Below are 27,096 nucleotides of genomic sequence, written 5' to 3'. Positions count from 1 at the left end.
TTTGTGAGCACTCCCCACAACACAATTCCATTACTTTTCCTATCCTTTAAACAAAGATTTAATTGTCTAAGGAATTATAAACTCTGCAAGAATCATATGAGATCCATTCACTGTTTTATGCACAGTGAAACAACGTAATGATGCAGTACTCAGTATGAACTTATTAGATACTGGGTAGATGAATAAAATGGGTATGTGAATGAATAAGTGAATAAATGAATAAAATGGCACTACTGTCCTCTCTCAAACTCAGGCTGATAGCCACTAGAAGGACTCTGCCCATTTTCAGCATATTTTTAAAATTTATTTATTTATTTTAATTTTTTTTTGCTTAATCTTTACCCCATTCTATTGCCTTTCTTTCCCTCAAACAAAACCACATAACTAGATTTATCTAGGTTAGCCTCTCAAATAGAGGGAGAAACAAAGGAGGGCACCAGGACCAAACAGGTGTATGATCACTGATAGTAAGCTAGACAAAGAGGAGACCACCTACTCTAGCAGCCGGGGGGGGGGGGTATGGTGGGTGATATGGGTTGCAGAAAGGGAATGGGGAAGGGGGGAGGACAAATGTGGTGGTGGGTATTCCCCTGATTCAATGTTAATATGTACCTAAAATACTAATGTGAAAGATATGTAAGCCACTATGATCAAAATAAAAAAAAAGAAAAAAAGAAAAAATGGCACTACTATATGAGCCCAAGATCTTTATGCTTTTTGTGTGTGTGTGTGTGGGGGGTCACACTGGGCAGTGCTCAAGGGTTACTCCTGGCTTCAGGCTCAGAAATCGCTCCTCGCAGCTAGAGGGACCATATGGGATGCTGGGATTCGAACTGATGACCTTCTACATGAAAGGCAAATGCCTTACCTTCAAGCTATCTCTCCGACCCCAGATCTTTATGCTTTAATGCTCATAAACCCTGCCAGTCAAAACATAAGCAGGCAAAACAATATTATCCCAGGAAAAAGATGCAAGATTTTAAAACAAGTGGCCCCAAAATTAATTGGCAAGTTTCCAAATCAGCATCTCATGGCATGAACTTTCCATCTTAAATGGTCCTTGAAAATATACATCTTAGAGCTAAGAAATATACAACTTATAGCTAGAAAATATGTATCTCAAAGCAAGGAAAAATCTCAGAGTATCTAGCACAACCTGTCCCCAATCCCACTGAATGTTCAGACATAATTTTCATCAGCCATAAGTGATTAACATTAAGTGATCATTTAGAAACTACTCGAATAACTCAAGTGATAGAAAACAAATCTCTTTATGAGAACCTCCATTCCATTTTGGAGAGAGAAAGCTTAGCAGTCCTCATAGGTTACTCCTGGCTCTGCACTGAGAAATCACTCCTAGTGGGCTTAAGGGACAATATGGGATGCTGGGGATAGAATCCAGATTGGCCATGTGCAAGGTAAGTGCCCTACACACTGCTCTAAACATGTTGGGGACAGAAAAAATTCGGCATGCATAGCTTTAGTTATGCATATTTTATTATTTGTTTGGGAGTCACACCCAACAGTGTTCAGGGGCTACTCTTGGCTCTAAACACAGAAATCACTCTTGGTAGGACATAGGGCACAGGATACCATTCATATCTTAATATAACTACAGTTTTGTCTTTGCAATATCTGAGGAAGGCCACAAAATCCTCTTCTAATATTTTTCTTTCCTGTTCCTTTAATCTTCTTCACATAACCTTCATGGCACATGAAAGGCCATGTCTACATCTATTTTCTTCCCATTCAAACTTTCGTAAGAAGCAATTAAAAAAAAAAAAAACAGTAAAAGCCTAGAGTCTAAAGGTAAAATATATTGCATTGAGAATAAAAATAGCAACAACAAAAAAGATAACAATAGAGATGTAAAAAATTTTTTTATCTGATTGTGTCTCTTAATTCTTATATTCTTTTGTTTGTTTGTTTGTTTGTTTGGGCCACTTCCAGCATGCTCAGGGATTACTCCTAGCTCTGCACTCAGGAATTACTGCTGGCAATCTATAGGAACCACATGGGATGCCAGTGATTGATCTTGAATAGCCACATACAAGGCAAAAGCCCTACCCACAATAATATTGCTTCAGCCCCAATTCTCTTTTACCTTAATTGTGAACTATTCTTACCTTCATCCAATGTTCCACATTGTCAGGATCAAAGGCAGGCTGTAAGTAATACATACCAAATATTAATGTAAGATTAATATAAGCAAAATGCAACAGAAGTACACAGAGTGAAAGAAAACTTTTTTTTTTGTCTTGCCTGGGCCTATTCAGAATTCTGGTTTAACTGACAAGGGGTAGGGATGGGCCAGAGTATTATTTTATTTTATTTTAAAGCTCTCCATGATTAAAATTCAAGCCAAAAAGAGCTAGACATTCTATCTTTAATAAAAATGCAAGTATGTACTAGAGATACAGTTCAATCAGTTTGGTGCATGCTTTCCATGTAGGAGGCCCAGGTTCAACCTCATTCACTGTAGAGACTCCCTAGTACTGAGCCAAGATTAGTCCATGAGTCCAGAGTGATCCCAGAGCTAAAGCAAACCAAAACACAAATAACTATGTAAATTAAAATTGACACTGATTTTGGGCCAGAGTGGTATTACAGTGAGTAGGGCCTTGCCTTGTTTACAGCTGATTCAGGTTTGATCCCCCGTATCCCATATGGTTCTTTGAGCCCCAAAAGGAGTATAATTCCTGAGTGCAGAGCCAGGAGTAACTCCTGAGCAATGCTGGATGTGACCCTAAAACCAACCCTCCCCCAAAATCCCACTTACTCATCTGACTACTTAAATATCGTGAAGGTTAATCTACTTGGAGAAAAGTGTGCCCCTCTCTTTAAGTCCCCTTTTTCTCCAGAGGCCTGTAGCAAGAGGTGTAAGAGCAAGGATTTTTTTTTAATCTAATAATCTAATTCTAAGAATTAGGGGGGATCAGAGAGGTAGTACAGTGGGTAGTGGTTTGCCTTGCATTTGGTTGATCCAGGTTCCATTCCTGGTACACCATATTATCTCCTGAGCACTGCCAGGAGTTATTCCTGAGCACAAGACAGAGCAGGTGAAAACTCTGAGCACTGCTGGATGCTCCACCTCCCCAAGTTAGAGAATGGGTAAAGGAAAATCTATCAAAGCTTCTATTTTACAAAGCAAAAAATGAAATAGAAACCACCTATCTCTTTAATAGTGATATATTAATCTAAATTAGAAATATGTACAGCAAAACACCTTCTGCTTCACTATATCATTGAGCTTGCAGAATTTCTCTACGATTTAACAAACAGAGGTAGTTGCATTGTTAATAGGTACTTTTTCTTTTTAAATAAGGGGTTATCTAAACTGGCATAAGAACACATGGAACGTGACTGGTGTGGTGGCACTAGAGGTAAGGCGTCTGCTTTGCCCACGCTAGCCTAGGACGGACTGCGGTTCAATCCCCCGGTGTCCTATATGGTCCTCCAAGCCAGGAGAGATTTCAGAGCACATAGCCAGGCGTAACCCCTGCGCGTCACCGGGTGTGGCCCAAAAAACAAACAAACAAAAAAAGAACAATTGGAAAAGGGAAAGGTGTAACAATCTCACTTACATAACTCTTCACCTTCAAAGCCCCTTTCAGGCTCTGAATTAATGCAACATTACTGTGGAATAATTTTATCACCAGAACAAAGAAAGAGCCGGTCCAATTAAAACACAGCTGAACTTCAAAGAGCTCATGTTTCTACTAGTTTAACAACTATGTAGTTACAATGGCCTCGAACAGCAAAACTCTTTTTTTGGGGGGGGTCCAAAAGGCTGTCCCAAATTTTTACCATATCATTAAGTCTATACCTGTAACCTATTTTAGTCTCAATTCATTATAGTTCTGGTTCATTACAATATCAGACTCTATTTTAAATTTCTCTAATGCTTCAGTAAATAATCCCTGTATTTGGGTTAGCTGGTATATTTAGAACAAAATACAGACACAATTGCCTAGGGTCCTCAGAAAGGTTACATGTCTATAAGATTTGTTTTTTGTTTTTGTTTTTTTTTTTTTTTTTTTTGGAGGGGCCATATCTGGTGGCATCCAGGGCTCTACATCCAGAAATCACTCCTTGGCAGCGTGGGGGACCATTTGAAATGCGGGGATTGAAGCCCTCATGCAAGGCGATGTCTCAACTACTGTACTATCGCTCCAGCCCCAACCCTTTTAGATATTTTTTTTTTTTTTAAGAAAGTGTATCCTCGTGATGCAAATCATTCAGGAGCAAAAATTGAGAAGCCTCTTCATTTAGATATCACTTTGGATAGAAGATTTGGGGGAAAAATCTACTTATGTTTTAAAAAAAAAACAATTTACAGTGTACAAATATTAATATTTTATTAAGAAGTGGTTCTGGCAAGCACACAAATAACTTAAGCTTTTGCACATGTCATTTACATATGTCAAGTTTATGTAAATCATTTTTCCATGTCCTGGGCTGTTACTGAATGTATTAATGGGAAAGAACAAATCAGAGGCTGCTCCACTTGTGATAGCAGGAGAAATTAAAATGTTCAAATCAGTCAGTAGAGCTATATATATCTGTATCTATCTATCTATCTATCTATCTATCTATCTATCTATCTATCTATCTATCTATCTATCTTATCTATCTATCTATCTATCTATCATCTATCTATATACTATCACATCTATCATCTATCTATCTATCTATCTATCTCTATCTATATACTATCACATCAGATACTTTACTGAAGTGCTTCCCCTTCCAAATAGTAATCGTAAATTCATTTTAGTTTGCAAAAAACATTAAAATCTTAGGCATAAAATGAAAGAATGTGCCGGAAATTCTTTAAAATCGAAGCGATGGTAAGTAAGTGGGGAGGAGTTGGCAGATTCTATTAACTTAGGTGAGAACTAAACAAATTTTCTGGGGTTTGAAAAAAAAAAAAAAAAAAGAGCAATAAATCCGTGGGTAACTAATAGTTTTTCCAAGAGACTGTCCACTAAAGCCATAAGGTTCCCCAAACATCAAAGTTGGTGGGCCCTGGCACTTTGGATGATGCTGTGACTCCCAAGGGGTCATGAATGGGATTAGGAGCAGTGGATCAGGTAGGGATGGATGCTCCTTCAGAAAAAAGGGAGGAAGGGCAGGTGGGGGTCCTGGGAAGGATCACCTTGGAATCTGGCTTCCTTGCAAAATTTCTCCTCCAGCGATTCAGCTCCATCCTTTTCTTCCTTGAGGAAGAACCTTCCTGAGCTGCCAAGAGCATTTTCCAGCTTCAGGCCGGAACGGGGAGGGTGGGGGGGAGAGAATCTCCAATGACCTTTAACCTTTCTTTTATCCAGGCACTTCTTGGGAGTTGTAGTTCTTGCTCCCTTCCAGGCAGGCGGATGAAGGTGGCCTCGAACAGCTCTTTCCCAGGAGGCTTTGCGCGGGCTGACCGCGTTCGCTCGGTTGCCATAGGCAACCGACACTTTCCTTCCCCCCATCCCGTGAAAATTTCGGTCATCAGAGCGCGCCAGGGTATGCTACTTCCTGTTTAGTGGCTCTGAGTTATGACGTAGTCCTTCCTGATTGGCTCGGTCCCGGAGGCGCTGGTTTAGGTTGCCGGCAATGGTATAAGCTGAACACGTGGTGGTTGAATAACTAGAAGTTTGAGGGACCTCTAGGTCCCCCAGAATTGGGAGATTTTGCCGGTAAGTGTTCCCTTTTACTCAGGCGTGGAGATTGCTAATGGCGACCGAATACTGGGCGCGCTCCGACACTTCCGGGTTTGTTGCAGTATGTTTCCCCCCCTACGTCCCTTAGACCTATAGTCTCCTTTTTGTGAGCTGGGCCACATTTCTGGGAGATCTCTGAGGTTCTAAAAAGATCGGCCTCTGTCCAAAGCTTAAGTTTTCTGCCAGAGGTTTCCCTGGACTGCTTAGAATCCTGAGGAGGGTTGGAAAGGTCTTCTAGAATCTCCTTGCCAAGACTTTGTCCAAACCCTGAAAGTAGCTCACGAATTGAATAGAAATCTATATACTTAAATTAAGTTTTTTTTTTAATTTTTTATTTTATGAAGACAAAGATGCAAAGGAAGAGGATAAGGTGAAGTTACAGTGGGAATACCATCGTCCATAAACAGAATTCTCAAAAGAAATCCCCTTGCTGACACCTTAATTTTGACACATTAATTTAGACACCTTCATTAAATTAAAGCAGAACCTGGAAATTCCCGGAGACTGTCAGTCTGTTTCTGGAATACATCGGGGTATTCCAGGTAGAGTAGAATTTTGGAGCGGGAACTTGAACCCAGCTGCTTTTGCGACCGTGTGACCTTCCACAGTTTACTTCGATATTTGTTTGACTTCTGGATCCTGCATTTTGACTCACCGCAGAGGGAGATCTTAGTACCAAATCACTATGTTTTAATCGCTGTCACGAAGTAGGAAAGATGAGATCAAGGAAGCTAGTGCCTCAGTTTATTTCAGAAATGATAGAACCACCATTGTAATTTGTAGTCTTATCAGAAGGGTGATGGTTGGATAAATCCACTTATTCAGATTATAGGTTATCAAGAAGTCATTATATTTATGTATTATTTTCTTTATGTTTTGGGGGACCACACCCGAGGTGCTCAGGAGATACTCTTGGCTCAAGAATTATTCCTGGTATTTCTCAGGGTACTATATAGGATGCCAGAGATCGAACTCTGGTCGACCTGGTGCAAGGCAAAGGGCCTACCCGCTATATTATTTCTCAGACAGTATACAAACATGCAACTTTCTCATTTTAAGTGAAATTCAGCTAATTTAGATCAGGCTTATTTGGCACATCTTTAACAGTGATGGACTTTTAGAGCGATATAAGGACTTTTAAAGGATATAAGGTTGAAATGTCTCAAACAGCTATGCTAATTTACTACTAAAAATGGACCGAATTTAATTGGTAATAATTCTAGAGGATATTGAAGTTTTAGGTAGAGAAATATAAAATGCTTGTATATTCATTTTGTAAACTTTATGCCATGCCTAGTTATCTATGCTTGTAAGGCAGTTTAAGAAGTGGAAGTAGGGGTCAGAAGAATAGTACGTGGAGAGTATCTCTTTTCATGCAGCTGATTTCAGGTTTGGTCTCCAGCACCATATATATGGTTCCTGAGCTTAGAGTAAGAACTAAGCCCAGAGTGCCGCTGGATATGGCCCCAGCCCCTTTTACTCCCGCAAAGGAAGAGGAATGTAGGATTTATAAATAATAATAAAGTAATCAATAATATTTTCTGATTTTTTTTGTTTTATGTATCTATGGAAGTCAGAAAATTATATTTATTTTCTATTTAAAAATAATTTTTTAAATAAGTAAATAAAATATTTTTCCCTTCATAATTATATTCAGTAGCTTATGAATTGCATATTTATGCTGGACTGTTTCTCTTAGACCATCTAAGAGCAAATTAGAAAATAATCTCACCTTTCAAAGAGTATATTAATTTCTTTTAACTAGGACCTAGAGGAATCTATTAAGATGAAGCTGAGTCTTACCAAAGTAGTTAACGGCTGTCGCCTAGGAAAAATTAAAAATCTTGGCAAGAAAGGGGACCTCACCATGGACATTCCAGGCTGCCTTCTGTACACCAAGACTGGTTCTGCTCCTCACCTGACCCATCACACTCTGCATAATATTCATGGTCTCCCAGCCATGGCTCAGCTTACATTGTCGTCACTGTAAGTACTAGACCCAATCACTCAAGTATCACCTCTGGCAGAAGCTTATTTGCCCTACTAAGATGCAGTTACAGAAAGAAGAAAAAGAAAAAATATTTTTGCTTATATAGACAACATTTCTGTTTTCTCTGTGCATGTATTAGTTTTAGTTATTAGTTGGTACTGTTTTATTAAAACAGAACTAATGAATTTGACTTACTTTGTGTGACTGTTCTTAATTGAAGAACCTGCTGTACTATCAAGTATCTCTAGTATTATGTTAATAACTTCTTTTAAAGAGACAAGGACAAAAGAAACCTAGATATACTAAAGTAGTTGATCTTTATCAGTTTTTCTTCTCTTAGAACCATGTACAAACTGAAACCTTTACTTAAGCTATTTAACCCAGCCTTAACCACAGTAGCTTGTGATTTTTGAATAGTGATGTATTTTGTGTTCAGAGACTGCCATGTAACTCATTTAGGTAAAGGAAAGAGAACTTCAGTATCTGTAGAATTATTTCTTATTATGCTATCTGTTTTCCTGTATTTACTTATAGGGCAGAACATCATGAAGTCTTGGCAGAGTATAAAGAAGGAGTTGGAAAGTTTATAGGTAAAAGTTAACGCTTATTTGTGTGACGTATTGAATTTGGGTTTGAGAGATACCATTGATTCTTTGATTTTTGTGGAGGGTTATTGATTGATTCATTCATTAAGGATTTCTTAAGCATCTAAGAAGCAGGCACTGGGGATCAAAAAATGAATAGAGGCTGAGAGATAGTACAGTGGATAAGATACTTGCCTTGCACATAACTGACCCAGGTTTATTACTCAGCACCCTCAAGCACTACCAGCAATGCCACCCTCAAAAATAGATTGATGAATGAGAAATAATTGCTGTCTTCATGGAAGACTTAGAGCAGTGGTCCTCAAACTCTGGCCTGCAGGCTACTTATTGTATTTGTTCCCATTTTGTTTCTTCACTTCAAAATAAGATATACACAGTGTGCATCTGAATTTGTTCATAGTTTTTGATTTTACTATAGTCCGGGCCTCCAACAGTCTGAGGGTCAGTGAACTGGCCCCTGTTTAAAAAGTTTGAGGACCACTGACTTAGAGCCTAATTGGGAATAAGATGAATAAGTAAATTTAGTGTGGTGACAGCATTGATAGGATAGGGAATGTGTATATGTATCATGACTGCCCAGATGAAAGAGCATATAACTTGTATTATTATACATGCAAAAATAGGCCAAAATAGAGAAAGGATATTTTGTTTTGTTTTGTAGTGCTCTGGTAGTGCTCTGGGAACCACTTGGGATACTAGGGATCAAACCTGGGTCAGCTATGTGTAAGGTCTATGATCTACCCACTGTGTTATCACTCTAGCCCCAAGAATGAATTAAAAAAATTGTGCCAGACCTGGCTGTTCTCAGGGCTTCATTATTGACTCTGTGCTCATGGATCACTCCTGGTGGTGCTCACTGAACCAAATGGGTTGCTAGGGACACCTACATTCAAAGCAAACTCCTTACCTGTTACTGTCCCTCCAGCCCCTAAAGAAAGAATTTTTTGAGAAAAAGGGATACATTTGATCTTAGTTAATGAGAAGTGGGAGCTAAGTCTGTCATAAGATGGACAGAGTGGTATGATTGACAAGTATGGGTAGAACACAGCAAAAACTTAAAGGTGCAGTACTACAAAGAACTTAGCCCAGGGGTCTCAACTCAAACTCAATTTACCTGGGGCTGCAGAAGGCAAAGTTGGGGTGATCCTTGAGTGCAAAGTCAGTAGTAAGCCTTGAACATTGGGGGGTGTGTGACCCAAACAACTAAAACAAAACAAAACAAAAAGATTTCTCTAGGGCAGGACCACAAAATGTTGTACGGAGGGCCGTTTGCAGCCCACAGGCCATGAGTTTGAGACCTCTGATTAACCCAAGATCCAAACAGTCTACTCATATTTGTAATGTAGAATATATAAGTTGATAGAAAACAATGTACAGTATGTTATTATCCTTTCTCCAGAAATCAGTTTCCTATTAAGGTGTGTGTGTATACATTTATATGTAGGCAATGCTTAGCACTGGCATCTAAGGAATTTTTATTCCATAGACCAATTTCTTCTAGCTTTTCCCCAATATCTAGAACTCCTTAAACTGATGGAAATCCTTTATCCATTGGTTTTGTAAAGTCTTTTGCTTCTGAAGGAAACTCTATATTGTCTTGTCACAAAGACCGGTGTTTTAGTCAAGGAATCTTATAATACCATTTTTCTTTATGTGATATCAATTTCAATCACTTTTGATATATTCAACCATATAATAGTTAATATAAATAAAACAGCTAATAAAAGCTTTCTAGAGACAATTGTAAAAATTGTAATTATAGAAAATAAGAATGATAACTGTAGAGGTTTCCTTATAAACAATTTCTTTGGTCTATTTGGAATTTAATATTTTTCTTTTGAAAATACGGGGTAACAAAATTCAAACACATGTTATCTAAATAGCTTTTGGATTTGTTTTATTTCTTTATTTGGTTTCATTTTTAAGTCACATCTGGCTCTTCTTGGGCCACTCAAAGCTCTGTTCAGGGGTCTCTCCTGGGGAATCTCAGGGGATCATGCAGTATTGGTAATTGAACCTGAATCTTCTGCATACAAAGCCATCTTTCCAGCCCCTTGTGAATTTTTTACATGACTGACAAATGTAATCTTGCATCTATGAAGCTTATTGAAAAATGAGATACATTTATCATATTCTACTTCGTAGCACCTATTAAATTATTAGGTTTTATTATTAATGATATCACATTTGACCCTATGATTTTATCTTTCTAGTAACTAGTTCCTCTAAAATAAGTATGCTTGATACTAAATTCTTTAAGCAAATCAAGTAGAGTCAACATGTCATTAAATTCATTCATTGTATCTCATATTTCAAACTCCTGTAGTGGCACATTATGCATGTCTTTGCATTTATTCTTTTAAATTAATGGGTTTTAAAGTAATCTTTTTGACAGGCTTCTTATAACTCATAAGCAGATATGATCAACTTACTGTGTTTAGAATTGTTTTATCTAGCAGTACAAGTTATGCAGCTACTCTGTTATATAATATAATGTAATCATTAATATTAGTGCTACCAAGGGTTCTTTTTTATATTCATCCAGGCATGCCAGAAATGCTGTTATACTGCTCGCTGCATGATCCAGTTAGCCCCTGTCCGGCTGGTTATGTAACAAATAAGGTATGGTCTCAGATGGGCCCAGAAGCTGAAGCTGAGCTCCACAAAAGCCTGTCAGCACTCTCAGCCAACTGCTGGATTCCATTGCTGGATTCCATGCTGGCCTGTGCTTGATTCTTATATTTCTGTTTTTATTTATATAGTCAAATTGTTATTTTATGGGAGATAAAGTAGGGCTGCGAGAGAATGAAGTTAAAGCAAGAAATCTATCACAGCTTTTTCACTGCTGAAAACGAGTTGGAGGTGAAAGAGGGTCATATACCTTCCCAAAAAAGAAATTGCTATGATGGTAGAAAATAAGTCTTGATGCCTTGCTTTATTTGCAGTTTTAACAACTTCAGGAAGAGTAGGCAAAGTTGCTGATGAGTGTTATCACATGTAGCACTATATATAGTAGAACTTCAGTATCATTGCTAGTTTTTAGAACGAATTTGAAAACATTGATTCCATAGCCATAGCTTTTAACCACTAACGAACATTATCAGAATAATTCGCTGGAAGTTTTCACCTTTAAATGACATGGGCAGCTTTTCCTTAATTGTTCCTAAGGATAGCATTTGTCAAGGCTTTAGTATATAAAGCTATCTTACAAAATCATCTATTTACCTACACCAGATGTTGTGTGTGTGTGTGTGTGTTTGCTTTTTTTCTTAGAGGTGGTGACTGTGTGTGTGTGTGTGTGTATGTTTTGTGTGTGTGTGTGTGTGTGTGTGTGTGTGTGTGTGTGTGTGTGTGTGTGTGTGTTTGCTTTTTTTCTTAGAGGTGGTGACCGAGTATGCTTAGGGCTTATGATTCCTCAGCACCAGAAGTCAAAATACTTTTCCCTCCATTATCTACCCCATTTCTAAAGGAGAGGAAATTTATTTAAATGGTAGTCTTTAGGCCAGAGGGAAAAGATACACAGTCTCCTTTATTAAATATCAATAATATGTGAGACTATATACTTGGCACAAACATGAATTGGTATAGTATAGTCAGACAAGTAGAAAATGATAAGGTAAAGCTATCTGGAAAAGAAATAAGTGCATTTTACCATAATAGCTTAAAAGAATGAACCATTTATTATGCCCAGGAGCATTTGGAAAACATTAAAGTTGATCTATGATCACTGGCTTGAAGGATGAGTAAGACTTAAGGGAGGGGCTTTTCATGTGAAAGAAGTGATGTGATCAAAGAAAAACTCTAATTATGATGTAGTAGGGAACAGATTGGGACTGGTGAGATAGAGGAAATTTCAAAGAGTGAATTAGAAAAGTACAATAAAGAATTCTTAGAAACCCTCTCAGAAATTGGGATAGAAGACATTGAAGGCTCTTTTTTTTTTGGGGGGGGGTCCCACACTGGTGGTGCTCAGGTTACTCCTGGCTTTGTGCTCAAAAATTGCCCTCTCAGGCTCCAGGAACCATATAGGATGCTGGGAATTGAACCACTGTCCTTCCTGGGTTGGCCTCATACAAGGCAGATGCCCTACCACTGTCCTATCTCTCCAGCCCCTAATTTTATTTCATTTCTTTATTTTAATATCTTTATTTAAGCACCATGATTACAAACATGTCTATAGATGGGTTTTAGTTATACATTGAAGGTTCTTAATTAGCTCTAAGTTCTCTAGAGAAACTTCTAAGAAAATTTTCCTCACCATGTTTAGGACATGAATTGCCAACATCTTCCCAGATTTAAACATGACCTAAGTTCAGTATTCCATTAACATCTTACGTTTTTTTCATTTGTGTCATACTCTAACCAATTCCTCATCAACTTTTTCTATGGCAGTCTGTGTCAGTGTGGGGTGTTGGAGGACGAGTGGAAATGACTGCTTCAAAATTCATGGCAATTCAGGAATCCCTTCAGCCTGACTGGTTCCAGTGTCTCTCTGATGGAGAAGCATCATGCGCTGAGACACCATCCTTAAAAAGAGCCAGAAAGTCTGTAGACCGATCACTTCTCTTTCTGGATAATTGTCTTCGTCTACAGGAAGAATCGGAGGTAGGACTTCACCATGTACTCCTGTCTCTGAAGCTCTCCCAGCCTAGGTTATGTCATCTCCCACCCATTTCTCTGCTCCTCACTTTCTGTTCTACTCTCTGAGCTTCCATATTACTACTCTCTTTTATTCCTTTCTATAACTTCTCCTTAAGCAACTTCTACTTAGTTTAACTGCTGATTAATTAAAAAATTGCATTTAGGGCCCGGAGAGATAGCACAGCGGTGTTTGCCTTGCAAGCAGCCGATCCAGGACCTAAGGTGTTTGGTTCGAATCCCAGCGTCCCATATGGTCCCCTGTGCCTGCCAGGAGCTATTTCTGAGCAGACATCCAGGAGTAACTCCTGAGCACCGCCAGGTGTGGCCCAAAAACCAAAAAAAAAAAAAAAAAAAAATTTGCATTTAAAATTGAAAACCTCTCTGCTTAGCTTGAGACTTATATAAACTGAGCCTTAGCTCGATTCTATCCTTCATAGACACTTTAAACTAAGGTAACCAAACTCAAATGTTATCTTCTCAAATTTTTTGTCCTTTTTGAGAGCTCTCATTCTGCCAGCTTATGGCAACCACCATGTTCATCAGTCCAGAAATTTGAATCTCTCAAGACTCCTTTTAGTATCTGGTCTAACTATAAAATTTTATTTTATTTCTATATAGCTAATATATAGGTATATATTTTATGTATTATATAAAGGTTTATTTCTAAATATATCTAGGCAAAAATGATCTAATAGGGGCCAGAGCAATTGCACAGTGATAAGGCAAACGCACGTGGCTGACCTGGGACTGACGCCAGTTCAATCCCTGGTATTCTATATGGTCCCCCAAGCTTGCCAGGAGCAATTTCTAATCACAGAGCCAGGAATAATCCTGAGCGCCACCAGATGTAGCCCAAAAACCAAGATAAATGAATAAATTTTTAAAAATGACTTAATCTCTCCTATAGATTTTTCTTTCTGCTTCTTTAATTTCTTTCTATTTGTTTATTTTTATGCCACCCCTGGCAGTGCTTGGGGTTTAGTTCTGGCTCTGCACTCAGGAATCACTTCTGGTAGGCTCAGGGGATCATAGGGATCGAACCCGGCTTGGCTATATGCAAGACAAGCACCTTATCTGTTGTACTATTTCTCTGGCCCCTTTATTCTCATTTCTATCCAATTCATTTTTAAACCTTTATTTCAATTTTTTTTCTTAAAAATTTTTTTGTTGTTTTTTGGGCCACACTTGGTGTGCTCAGGGCTTACTTCTGGCTCTGTTCTCAGGGATCACTCCTGGTGGAGCTCGAGGGACCATATGTAGTGCTGGAGATTGAATTTGGGCTGTCTTTGTGGAAGGCAAGTGCCTTACCTGCTATACTATCTCTGCAGTTCCCAACACGTTTTTTGGGAGAGCTGCACAAAGCACAAATATGATCTTATTGCTCACTCCCTAAAATAATTCTAAATAATTAAATAATTCTCCTAATTTCTCCTAAATAATTCTTCCCTTAATCTTTTTGCGCCACCTCGCCGGCCCCACTTTTTATTATCTCCAGTCACATTTCTTCTCTTGCCTCCAGACCCTATTAATTTTATTATTTCATTATTTTCATCTTTCTTGGCAACTGTCTTTGGCCCTTTCAGTAAGCTCTGTTCTTCCTTTACCTCCCTCCCCTTTTAATTTTCTTGTAGCTATATTACAGCCCCCATCATTTTGTATAATAATGAGTTCTTTATGTATTTTTATTAACTTTGACTATTTTGTTTTCTCTGTGTCACTTTTGTATCTTAAATGTCTGGCACATACTCAGCCCTCAGTATAAGCTTACTGGTGGGTGAATCTTTAGGATGCTGTGGGAGAAATAAATTTGTTAAAGTAATTAGGAGATCATCATAGCAAGCTAATACAGTAGGAAAAAGAAGCATACAGTAGAATAGAGTACAGGAGGTAGGAAGACAGAAAATATAGTGATCAAGGGGAGAAATTTTACTGTGAGATCAGATATGTGGAATAATCCTAAGCAATTATTAAGTCCCACTATAGCAAAGAACATTGAGTTTGATGAACACTGTTATTTTGAGTTTACCAATAAAAATATAATTGGGCTAATGAGTTTAATATCTATAAAATAATTAGAAGAAATTTTACTGTCATTCTAAATAGAGCACTCAGAATCAATAGGAATGTAGTGTGGGGACATTGCTGTGGGTCTGAATTGTTAATGTTGTTCGTTGTTCCTTCACAACTAGCAATTATTTTGAGCCCGTAATTATCCTTGTAGGACAAGTAAAGTTTGTATGTATTGAAAAATAGAGAGGAAATATGGCAGCATGATGATTAGAGGGCCAGATGGGCCTCAAAAATCCCTCTCAGTATTATAGTCAATCACACTATTTTATATAAGTTCTGTGTATTGGTCTAATTCTAGGCCCCTCCCCTTCCAGAGCCCCTGAGGCTTATAGAGTTGTCTTGATTCTATAAATAGTTTTCCTCTTCACGCACTGGAGACAGTATGAGCATCTTTCTTAAACCCATGAAAAAGCAGTTTCTCAGGTAGTACTGTGCCAACCCTGCAAAGGGCAGGTCTTAGTAAAGCTGCTTTATATTTCTTTTCCTTTTTCTGTGATTTCTTTTTCTCCTATTCATTGTTTTTTTCCCCCCTATTCATTGTTTAATTTTCATTTTATATTTCAAAGCTTCTCAAGTTCCGTAGTTGAATTTCTGTTCTTCATGTATTCCCTAGGCCTGGGATGGCAAATGCTTTTCATCCCAAGGCATTCATAGCCCTGTCCTGGTACAGTTAGATGAGTGTATTCTGTCAGCTTTGTCTACCAGGGAAGCAGTTAAGAGGGATACCAAAATAATACCAGTGTTTCCTGGTCAAATCAAATTCATAAGACATCCATAAATTGAAGGCCCATATATTCTGTGACTCAATTTGTATATCCTTCTAATCGCTTGAATTAAGGATTGGCAAACAGAACAATCATCTTGCCTAACTCTCCACTTTTTGTTTATTTTATTGTCTTGGGGTCACACGCTGTAGTGCTCAGAATGCTTCTGGATCTGCTTAGAGTTCACTCCTGGTAATGCAAGTGGTTCCACGCAAGGTATCTCCTTAATCCCTGTTACATCTCTCTGGCCCATTTCCCACTGTTTCTGGATTTCTTGTATTTGCTCTTATCATCATTCCCCTGACCTTTCCTACTTTTTTTTTTTTTTTTTTTTTTTTTGTATTTTTGGCCAACTCAGTAGCATTCAGGGGTTACTCCTAGCTCTGTGCTCAGAAATTGCAGCTGGCAAGCTCAGGGGACCTTGTGCGATTTTGGTGATAGAACCTGGGTCCATCCGGAGTCAGCCATGTGCAAGGCAAACGCCATACCCACTGTGCTATTGCTTCAGCTTTCACAGAAATTTGCTTTTTTAAAACAAGTTCTTGAAATTCTTTCCTTGTCCATGCATATCTTATTCCATCTACTACATTCTTTCAAAAATATAAAGGGGCCACATCCAGTGACAAAGAGTAAGTACTCTCTGTTGACCACTACTTGAACATAGTAGTACTTCTGTTCTACTAGGGCCTGGGATATCAGGGATTAAACCCAGGACTTTGCACGTGCTAGGCTTTTATTCTACCATTTAAGTTTTCTGTTCATCTAAATTCTTTGTAAAGCAGGTAAAATGGAGGCTGTGCTATGAATATTTCATAATTTATTTAATTCTTTATTGATGGGTATTTAGGTTGTTTCTCATTTTCCATTCTAAAATTTTTGTTAATGTACACCTTGGTACATATGAATGAATATGTTTCAGGAGAGATACTCAGAAGATTCTAATAAAGATAAAAGCATTGACTTTTTGATCATTCCCTCCCAAAAGGCTAAATTATGTCTTACTCTCAAGTTATTAGGTATGCAAGTGCCATTTCTCTAACACTCTAAACTCCACTGTGTTATTATCTATTAACTTTTTCTAATCAATGTGATGGGCAAAAAAGTATTTCACATGTTTACAAAACATCCACATTCCTTTGTGTAGTTCAATTTCACTTATCTACCTGGATTTCTAGGGGATTTTTATTTCTTAGGTGTTTTGATAGGCTTTTTTTATATTTGTATATATTGTACATGTAGTTTATATATTTGTATATTTTAATACAAATATTTATCTACTCTTCCAAAGAGTGAAGTATTCTCTTTGTTAATATTATTGCTAACCTTTTCTTGTAAACTTTAGGTTGCTTGAAAGTCCTTATAATCTCCCAAGTGTATACATGATACAAATAGTCAATATCGTCTTCATAATCTTCTAATGAAAGAGAGATAGAGATTTTGATTTTGTTTATTTTGTTTTTGGGACCTTTTACCTGGTGATGCTCAGGAATGCCTCTTGGCTTTGTACTCAGGGATCACTCTTGACAGTGCTAAAGTGAGAGAATGATATGGGGTGCCAGATTACATTGGATCAGCCACCTGCAAGGCAAGCATCTTACTTGATATACTGTTTGGCCCTTTGATTCAGATTTTAGGACTATCAGAAACTTACTTTTGAGGATGGTGTATATTAGCAGTTTTATTTTATCTTTGTTGTTGTTGGGTTTCTTCTTTCTTTTTCTTTCTTTCTTTTTTTTGGTTTTTGGTTTTTGGGCCACACCCGGTAACGCTCAGGGATTACTCCTGGCTATGCGCTCAGAAGTTGCTCCTGACTTGGGGGACCATATGGGACACCGGGGGAGCGAACCGCGGTTCATCCAAGGCTAGCGCAGGCAAGGCAGGCACCTTACCTCTAGCGCCACCGCCCGGCCCCTTCTTTCTTTTTCTTTCATCTTTTTTCTTTCTCTTTCTTTTCTTTGTCTTTCTTTCTTCTTTCTTTCTTTTTCTTTTTTTCTCCCGTTCTTTGTTTCATTCTTTTTTTTCTCACACCTGGCAGCACTCAGGTGTTATTTATGGCTCTATACTCAAAAATCATTCCTGGCAGGCTCGAGGAACTATGTGGGGTGCTTGGGATCAAACCCAGGTCAGCTGTGTGCAAGGCAAAATACCCTACCCACCATGTTTTCACTCTGGCCCCCTATTTAAGTGAGTTGTCAGTTTTCCCACTTAGGGCCACTCAAAGTGTTGTTTAGGAATCACTCCTGGTGGTACTTAAAGATAATCTGATATGCAGAGTTAAATAGGAATTGGCCTTGTGCTATCTCTTTCTGACCTAGTTTTGGGGTTCTTTGACTGTAGCAGCTTCCCTGAGATCACATCTTGATCCTTTAGGATTCAATGTTAGATTCGTTCAAGCAGAGGCCTTTGTTTTTGGAAATGGTTTGATACATTTCAGCCTTTCTTGTGTTAGGTTCTTCAGAAAAGTACCATCATTGGAGCCATTGAAGGAGGAGATGTGATGGAGGAGAGGCTGAGGTCGGCACGAGAGACAGCCAAGAGGCCTGTAGGGGGCTTTCTTCTGGATGGCTTTCAAGGGAACCCAGAGACCCTGGAGACCAGACTGCACTTGCTGTCATCAGTCACTGCGGAGTTGCCAGAGGACAAGCCCAGGCTAGTGTGCAGTTGGGATGCAGGCCAAGCCTCATGGGCTGCAGAGCAGAAATGCTGGGCATTATGAGCCTCTGCTGGAACGTATCTTTTATTGTTTAGATTATGCCCTTCCCTGCCCACAATTTCAGAATACCACTGCCAAGAGTGATCCCTGAGAACAGAGCTAGGAATAAGCTCTAAACCCTACCAGGTATAGCCTCAAAATCAAATGAATATAATAAAACATGACTTTTTTTTTTTTTTTTTTTTTTTTTTTTTTTTAGTTTTGGGCCACATCCGGTGTTGCTCAGGGGTTACTCCTGGCTATCTGCTCAGAAATAGCTCCTGGCAGGCACGGGGGACCATATGGGACATTGGGATTCAAACCAACCACCTTTGGTCCTGGATCAGCTACTTGCAAGGCAAACACCGCTGTGCTATCTCTCTGGGCCCCAAAACATGACTTTTTATGAAGAAAACTGGTCAGAAAATCCAGCATATATTTAAGGGCTCTGGTTATTTTATATTAATAAAGCCTTTTTGGATACTTCTTTTAGAAATTAGGGAATCTATAAGCTTTTCTCTTCTGTTACCTTAAGAAGTGTCCTGGTAGAAATATAAACATAAAATACCAGCCATCCGGGATCTGCTACATCTTCTTATCAGTTGAGTTATAGTGACAAAATTCAGTGCTCACCTTCTCAGAATACCTTAGCCATTACCTTAGAAAATGACATTTAATTACATATTGCAGACTTTCAGTTCATGGAGGAAATATAAAGAAATGTGAAGAAGACCAACTAGATTCTTAGATCCTATCACTTGAGTTGAAATTCTGAGAATTAAGTGATTCTTTCTAAATAAATCTACGAAAAGTACAGTAAATGGAGATATCTTTCTTGAACGAATTATAATAAAGATTTATAGACCGAACACATACATTTAAGATGTGGGAAGTATCCAAGAGATATAAAGCAGACAGGTTTACTTTCCTAGACAATCTGTCATTTGAATAGATGTATTGCAGTGTTCAGTATAAGACTAAGGAGTTTGTCCAGAAGGGAAGAAGAAGAAGAAAGGAAACAAACCTTTATTGAATTTCCCTTTGGGGTCAGTATTAACACTGTCCAGATAGGTCTTTAATACTCACAACAAGAAGTATATCTTATTTCTCTTGTTTTTAAAATGAGAAAACTGTAATTGGAGAGGTTAGGAACCCTTCCCAGAATAACAAAGCCAACAAATAAAGGGCAGAAGTAGGATTCAAGCTCAGGATTGCATCTGCACCTCTGTCTCCAAGGCCCTGTGGTTCTTCCCCCACACCTCATAATCTGCTTCCTGTCTCATTGACCATGATTGGTGGTCGTCATTCTTGTTAGGTTTAATGTTCTCTGGAGAAGCTCCCTTTTTTCATTCCCAGCGTCGTTCTCATGTCATTATTCTGCTTATTCTTTTCACAGACTCATCTGTGGTATCAGTCAGCCAGATGAAGTGCTGGAGTGTATTGAAAAAGGAGTGGACTTATTTGAGAGTTTTTTTCCTTATCAAGTGACAGAGCGCGGATGTGCCCTCACTTTCAGCTTTCATTACCAGCCAAATCCTGAGGAGACATGTAGGTCTTTTGAAGTTAATCTCTGTGTTATCCTTAAATTTTTTCTATTTTCTATTAATTTTTGGCTTGAGTCATGAGTCAGAAATATGTGCACAGTATAAAGCCAACCTTTTATGAAACTACATCTTTGTTTCTTATCTGTACTCCCCGCATGTTGGCACACAAAGCCCAGTACTGAGTACTATATGTGTAGTTCATCAATATTAGGAAGTGATTTTTCTACTGAGCAGAACCAAGAAAAACAAAACCTCTTCTATTAACAAGCTGAAAAAAAAAGAACAGTCAAATGAATGTGATGAAAATCTAAGAAATGAAAACCTTTGAACTGCTTGGTAAAAGTTAATTTGCTTTTCACAAAGGAGTTTTTGTCTGCTTTTTGCAAACCTTATGCTATTAAAATACAGGGAGTCTCACCCCCTCTGATCCTAGTGTTACTTTGGCTTTCTTCAGAGTTTTTTTTTCTTTTTTTAAACACACTGAGATGTGAAAACTGTTTTCCTCTTCTACTATTGCTTTGAAGTGCTGCCATTTTCTTTTATTGTTTAGTTATTCAGAAGTCAAGAAAATCAGTTGCAGATTCTGACATTTAAAAGGCAGCAGAAAGGAACTGGGATACAGACTGGGGCTCCCTTGAAGTTTCTCCTCCAGCTTTGCAGAATGCTTCATGCTCAGTGTTCTTGGCCTTCCTACGTGTGCTTTTTTTTCTCTTTTCCAGCTTTCCTTTGCACTCTGCCTCTCTCAGTGCCAACCTTAAATTTGAGTAGGGCCAGAGACTTCATTTTATCCCCACAAGTGATTTAAAATTTACTCAGAAGATAATTATACTTCTAGGAAAGCAACTTAGCCATTAATCTCAATGGAATTTCTTTGGGAGACAAAAAATCAGGTTGATCAGATTCTTATAAATAGAAGGTTAATTTTACTGACCTATAGATAGAACTGATAAAACACAGTGTTTCTGGGGGTGACATGCCACGAACATTTTATAAATGTTTACAGCTTTATTTACTAGATAAATTTTTCACCAGAGCATAAGTAAGGCATTTGGTCGCATGAATATGCAAAACTCCAAAGAACCTAATCATGTGTTCACTGGAGCAAACAAGTGCTCCTTGGCCAGAGAAAGCCAAATTTCTTCATGATTAGGAAAACTGAAATCATTTGAACATTTTTATTAAATTACTATTAGTTCATTTTATATGTGCATATATGGCAAATTGAAGTCCTTTGTCAATTATAGTGCAGAAACTCCTAATGAACAAGTTGCCTGATATTATAGACAGCAGTTTTTTTTAGTGACAAGGAATTCTTGTGGAGCCTTTTGTATAGTTCCCAATATCAGGATTCAAATTCATGGCAGCAAAATTATAACAGCTCTGTTATAATAAAGCACTCTGGCCACTTTCTTTTCCTTTTTTATTTTTTTTTTTTGGTTTTTGGATCACGCCCAGCAATGCTTTGGCTCTATGTTCAGGAATCACTCTTGACGGGCTCAGGGGACTCATGGGATGCCGAGGATTGAACCCTGGTCGGCCACGTTCAATGCAAATGCTCTCTTCACCGTGTTTTAGCCCTTTCCTTGGCATTTTACCTAGACAAAATTAAATTGCTTGTTTTCTGTGGGCCACCCTAAGATTGGCACTTTCCCCAAAAACACTTTGTATGTTTGCTTGTTATGTATCTACTTATTTATTTAATTAAATCACCATGAGATGTATAGTTTAAAAATTGTTGTGGTTAGTCAACAATCATACAATGCTCCAACACTCATTCCTTCACCAGTGTTCATTTTCTGCTGCCCATTTTCTTGCCCTTGAGTCCTCTTCCTGTTCTCTCTACCCTCTCACCTGTCCCCACCTACCTTTTTCTCTTTTCCAGAGATATTTCTTATCTGTTTGTCCCAGTTCAAAGCTCTTGCGTAGTAACTAGTATTTCTCTTGCAACCCCAAATCTGTTCTTTCCTAACAAAAAATTCTTGGGAACAACTTGAATTCCCACTTAATTCTGTATAATCTGTGTTCCTTAAAGCAACAGTCTCCATAAGGAATACATAAATTCAAACCACATTCTACTTTATTTGGAATAAGGCAGTTAAAAAGCCTTTTTAATTTGCATGAGCCTTATGATGAGACAGTTACACACACTTAGTCTTCCTCTCCCTCCTCACTACATATTTATGTGTATACGAATATACACATATACAGGTGTTTCTTAAAGATTACATATTATTTATTTACATGTAATCACAATTTGCAATGCTGTTGAATCTATAAGTTTTGATATTATAAACAATAGGCTGGTGGTCAATTTGGTACATATTGTTATTTTTCTTTTCGTGTATCATTTCCTCACAATAAATTTCAGGAGTGGAATTACAAGGTCATAGGGCATGAAACAGTTAAAAAACAAAATTTTAGTGGGTTTTTTTGTTTGTTTTGCTGATGGCTACTCTTTATCTGGTCTTCTTTTAAGACTTTTTTGTTGGTTTATTCTTTAGTATTACAACAAAATGGGACACAGAAAGAAATAGAACACGTGGCTCAAACAAAGAAAATTAAAACAGCTAATTGCAACCAAGAAATGACATCATTTGAAATCAATCTGAAGGAAAAAAAGTAAGAATTCTCTTCGATTTAGATTTTGATTTGTGATTCTTAAATTTCAATCTTAAAAAATGTTTATGTAACTGTTCTCTTTTAGTTTAGGATTTCATAAAATATTTATAGTTGAGTATTATTTGAGGCTTTTTATCCAGCTACAGAAAAACTTCTTTTAGTACCAATAAATTTATGTACTTTGTTTTATCAAACAATTAATGCTAGATAACAGTTGTTTTAGAAAAGCTTTCAGAAGAATAACCAAATTTATTGTTACCTTTTATTCTAATTATTTTAAATAATGTCAGTATAAAATAAGAATTTCAAGATAAAACACTTTTTTTTTTTTTTTTTTTTTTTTGCTTTTGGGTCATACCTGGCATTGCTCAGGGGTTACTCTCGGCTCTACACTCAGAAATCGCTCCTGGCAGGCTCGGGGGACCATATGGGATGCCGGGATTCAAACCACTGTCCTTCTGCATGCAAGGCAAACGCCTTACTTCCATTCTATCTCTCTGGCCCCAAAACACTTTATTTTTTTAAACTTAAGGAAACTTAAGAAGGGCTGAAGTGATAGCACAGCAGTAGGACATTTGTTTTCCACACACACGGCTGCCCAGGATGGACCTGGGTTCAATCCGGCATCCCATATGGTTCACGGAGCTTGCAGGAGTGATTTCTGAGCTCATAGCCAGGAGTAACCCCTGAACATCACCGGGTGTGCCCCCAAAACAAAACAAACAAAAATTTTAAGAAGATAAGCTTTCTTTTTTTATATACAGATTACAGCTCTTAAAATATTTGCCTCTAGAAGGAATGAACTAATGTATCTTGTAAATTTGTATTTGATTCAAATAGTAATCAGTAAACCAAGGAGTGGGTTTTCTTTGAGTTTGCTGTACTTTGGTACTACTTTGGTTTTAAATACAGTTTATATGAAAGAACATAAAAGTCCTACATCCTATCTATATCCTATAAGAGCCTGGTTATAGATAAAGAATTGTGAGGTTTACCATATATAACTATTTGAAACATTTTATTTGTTTTTTAAATATGAGGCTAATATAAATGTTACTATTAAATTCCCTTTAGAATATCTTATTTTCTGCACTAGATTTGAAGATTGGAGACCTTGAAGATCAGATCCTAGCACTGCTCCTAACAATTACCTTGATTAAGGCATTTAATTCCTTTTCAGTTGCTGGTAACAGGTACACATCTATGGTGCTTCATATGGCTTAGCAGTGTTCAAATCCTTCACTGTATAGTGACTTTGCAGTAACTCAGAAGATAGAAATTGTTGTTACCTCTGTTACCATTACAGATGAGAAAATGAAGGTACAGAGACGCGAATAAGTGATATACCCAAGTGAAGCACACAGCCAGGAATCAAACCCAGACATCTGAACACTTAAGTTCCCTTGCTTAACCTTTAGTGGTCTTCATGAGTAAGAAGTCAATAAAAGCATCTCTCTAAGGGCTGTTACAGAGATTAAAAGAGTCACTCTAAATTAAAGTACTTTGGTGTTTGGATTAGGGCCACACCAAGCATTGTTCAGGTCTTTTTTCCTGGCTCTTTGGTCAGGGATCACTCATAATGGGGTTTAAGGAAGCATTTGTGGTGCCAGGGACTGAAACCAGGTTGGCTTAATGCAAGAGAAATGCTTACCTGCTATCTCTCTAACCCATATGTAAAAGTAGTTTATAACTGCAAGAAGCCATATAGGTTCAAGGTGACATTTGATTCTCTGGTGGCGGTTGGTGAGAGAGGTGTCAATCACTTTTTGTAACACAGTATGCTTTCATGAAATGACTAACTGCCCAAGTTGAAGGCGTGACTGTGAGACAACTCTGTAACTCTTACTCTATGCATTACACTTGTTAAAGAAAGTCACTTAAATCCTGGTATTGCTGCCTGTAATTTTTTTTGGGGTTTGATATTGGGCCACACCCAGCTGTGCTCCTGGCTCTGAACTCAGGGATCAATCCTAGTAGGCTTAAGGGATTATCTGTGTTGCAGGGATTGAATTTGGGCCATTTGCATGCAAGGCCCTACTATTGTTCTGGCCTCTGTTTGTTAACACAGGGGCCCAACACTGTGCTTGCCAATGAGGTGATTAACTTAGTTTCTGCACCAGCGGAATAGATTGCCTAGATAATAGATTCCATAGACTTCTCACTAAAATGGTGCCACAACTTCATTTCTCAGGTATCAGGAAGACTTCAGCCCAGTGGTGAAAGGGTGTTCCTGTTACTGCTGTAAGAATCATACACGTGCATATATCCATCATCTGCTGGTGACCAATGAGCTATTGGCTGGAGTCCTGCTTATGATGCACAACTTTGAACACTACTTTGGGTTTTTCCACTCCATCAGGGAAGCACTAAAAAGTGACACACTGGCAGAATTGAAAGAACTCATCTGTAGGCAAGCATCTTGACACCTGGCAAACAAAGGCAACTCTTCACAAAAAAGCCTGTACCACTGTTGCAGTTTGGCTCAAAAGAAGAAACAAGAAATGAGCTTGGTTTATATAATTTCTATTTGAGAGTAAGGCCTGTTTAAATAAAAAATGTCTCTGAACGAACCAAAGTGCCCGCATGATCCAGGTAATACCTGGCCAGCCAAGGCCAGTGGGTCAATATGACTCTGTTTAGGCATTCTTTGGGTCACCAAAGTCACCCCAACATTGCTTAGAGGCCAGAGCCTTCAGGACACTATCCCACTGGACGTGGGAGAGGCTGTACAGAATGGAAGATTGATCAAAGGTCAATTTAATCTCTACTGAATCACTGAGTCAAAGACAAAAGCTTTAGAAGTGAAGGTACTGCTTTGAAGTAGGGGCAAAAAAGATTCTCAGAGTTTTCTGACTTGCATTGGAGACTTTTGTTCATGAAAAGCATAACTTCTGTGGATTAGTACCTGGTGACAAAAAAAGGAATCTGAATCATTCAGTAGTTTTTTAAAATTTTATCCTTATACTCTTAGGGGCCTTTTTAGTATACTAATGCATTCCAATGTGTCCCTACCTGATAGTCAAATCAGAAATAGCTCTTGGGATTTAACCAAATTTAGATCTTAAGGGATTATAGGGTTTATACATTGCTACTTTGACTAGTTAGTCTAGGGCACACTCCTTCATTCAGCAGCCTGGTCTACTTAATCTGACTTTCTCGTCCCAATTCAGTTTCTAGTCAGAAACAAAAAATTTCTCTATCTGCTTTCATCAGGTATTACAGATCCACTATGATCTGCTTTTCAGGCTTAATAATAATCACAAATTCTGCATACTAATGACAACAACATTATTATGTGGGTTTTGTGACTATTAACCTTAGTGAGATTTATTCCATGAGTGCTCACTTTGAGTGTTCACTTAGGTAGCAATGAGAGGATCAGGTTTCAGTTTCTAGCTGTGAAACCTGAGCAAATTGCTTAGCCTCTCTTTGACTATTTTCTGATGGTTAAATGGGAACAGCAGAGTGAATAGGGCTAAATGTGCTTTTAGGTCTGGCATTTGGGGAAGAGAGTTTTAGGAGGGCTGTAGTCTTACTCTTTGTAAGAACAAACTCTTTTACTTTTATTGAGCTCTCTCATTCTTATGAAAAATAAAGCAATGCCAGGAGTCAGGCAACAGTAGAGGTATTTGAGCTTCTAGGTTGGCGTGTGGATTTTGAAATAGCTGGTAAATCAGCATCAGCAAATCCTGCCGATGGGAAGACTTTAAGAATCATCTCTGGTCCTATAAATTCTTTTCTACACTCAATAAAGAAGCGACATTTGTATTGATGATTATTTCTCTCTGTTATGTATTTCAGGTTTTCTACAAGAACTCTCACTTTGTGCACATGCATAGTTTATGTAAAACAATTAAGATAAGAAAAATTTGTCTTTGGCCAGAGTGATGATCACTCTCAGAGGGAGTGATCCCTAAAAAGAGCCAGGAGCAAGCCCTAAAGCACAGCCAGGTGTGGTCACAAAAAAAAAAAAAAAAATCACTGTTGTTTTGTTTGTTATTTAATTTACATTCTTGTGCAGTTTTGCTGTTTATTAATTGGCATTAATGTACATTATTTTTAATTATTACATGTTTATAATATCTTGATGATCAGCTATATAGCTTTCTTTGTGTGTGTGTGTGTGTGTGTGGTTTTGGGGTCACACCCGGCAGTGCTTAGGGGAAACTCCTGGCTCCATGCTCAGAAATTGCTCCTGGCAGGCACGGGAACCATATGGGAAGTCGGATTTGAACTGATGACCTTCTGCATGAAAGGCAAACGCCTTACCTCCATGCTATCTTTCCGGCCCCAGCTCTATAGCTTTCTTTTATTTGTGATTTAGAAACAGTTTTGAAATTTGGAATTTTTGAACATTCCTATACAATTCCCTGAGTGAATGGCAAGAAATAATTACAAAAGACAGATTTCCTGTACTTAAGGATCTGGCTGTTTTAGAATATATTGAATTGAACTTGTTCACATGT

The 27,096-nt window shown here is 38.0% G+C and overlaps 2 protein-coding genes across 2 annotated transcripts in view; one reads left to right on the top strand and one right to left on the bottom strand.

Annotated features, from left to right (window-relative positions):
* The window catches only part of CCDC191 (coiled-coil domain containing 191), a 79,110-nt gene extending 73,834 nt beyond the window's left edge, over positions 1–5,276 (bottom strand). Inside the window, exons 1-2 of the mRNA XM_049785759.1 lie at positions 5,159–5,276; positions 2,127–2,165 (exon numbers count right to left, since the gene is read on the bottom strand). Of these exons, the coding sequence (XP_049641716.1) occupies positions 2,127–2,165; positions 5,159–5,254 (135 nt within the window). The 5' untranslated portion in view covers positions 5,255–5,276. The remainder of the gene's footprint in view (positions 1–2,126; positions 2,166–5,158) is intronic.
* Positions 5,277–7,476: 2,200 nt separating this feature from the next.
* QTRT2 (queuine tRNA-ribosyltransferase accessory subunit 2) lies at positions 7,477–25,487 on the top strand. Its single transcript, XM_049785853.1, has 8 exons — positions 7,477–7,691; positions 8,230–8,285; positions 10,846–10,922; positions 12,693–12,905; positions 18,225–18,424; positions 19,864–20,015; positions 22,513–22,630; positions 24,822–25,487. The coding sequence occupies exons 1-8, from the start codon at positions 7,492–7,494 to the stop codon at positions 25,051–25,053; spliced, it is 1,248 nt and encodes a 415-aa protein (XP_049641810.1). The 5' UTR covers positions 7,477–7,491; the 3' UTR covers positions 25,054–25,487.
* The last annotated feature ends 1,609 nt before the right edge of the window (positions 25,488–27,096 follow it).

This window comes from Suncus etruscus, chromosome 13 (genome assembly GCF_024139225.1).
Source record: "Suncus etruscus isolate mSunEtr1 chromosome 13, mSunEtr1.pri.cur, whole genome shotgun sequence".
NCBI lineage: Eukaryota > Metazoa > Chordata > Mammalia > Eulipotyphla > Soricidae > Suncus > Suncus etruscus.
This window is presented reverse-complemented; position numbering and strand designations above follow the sequence as displayed.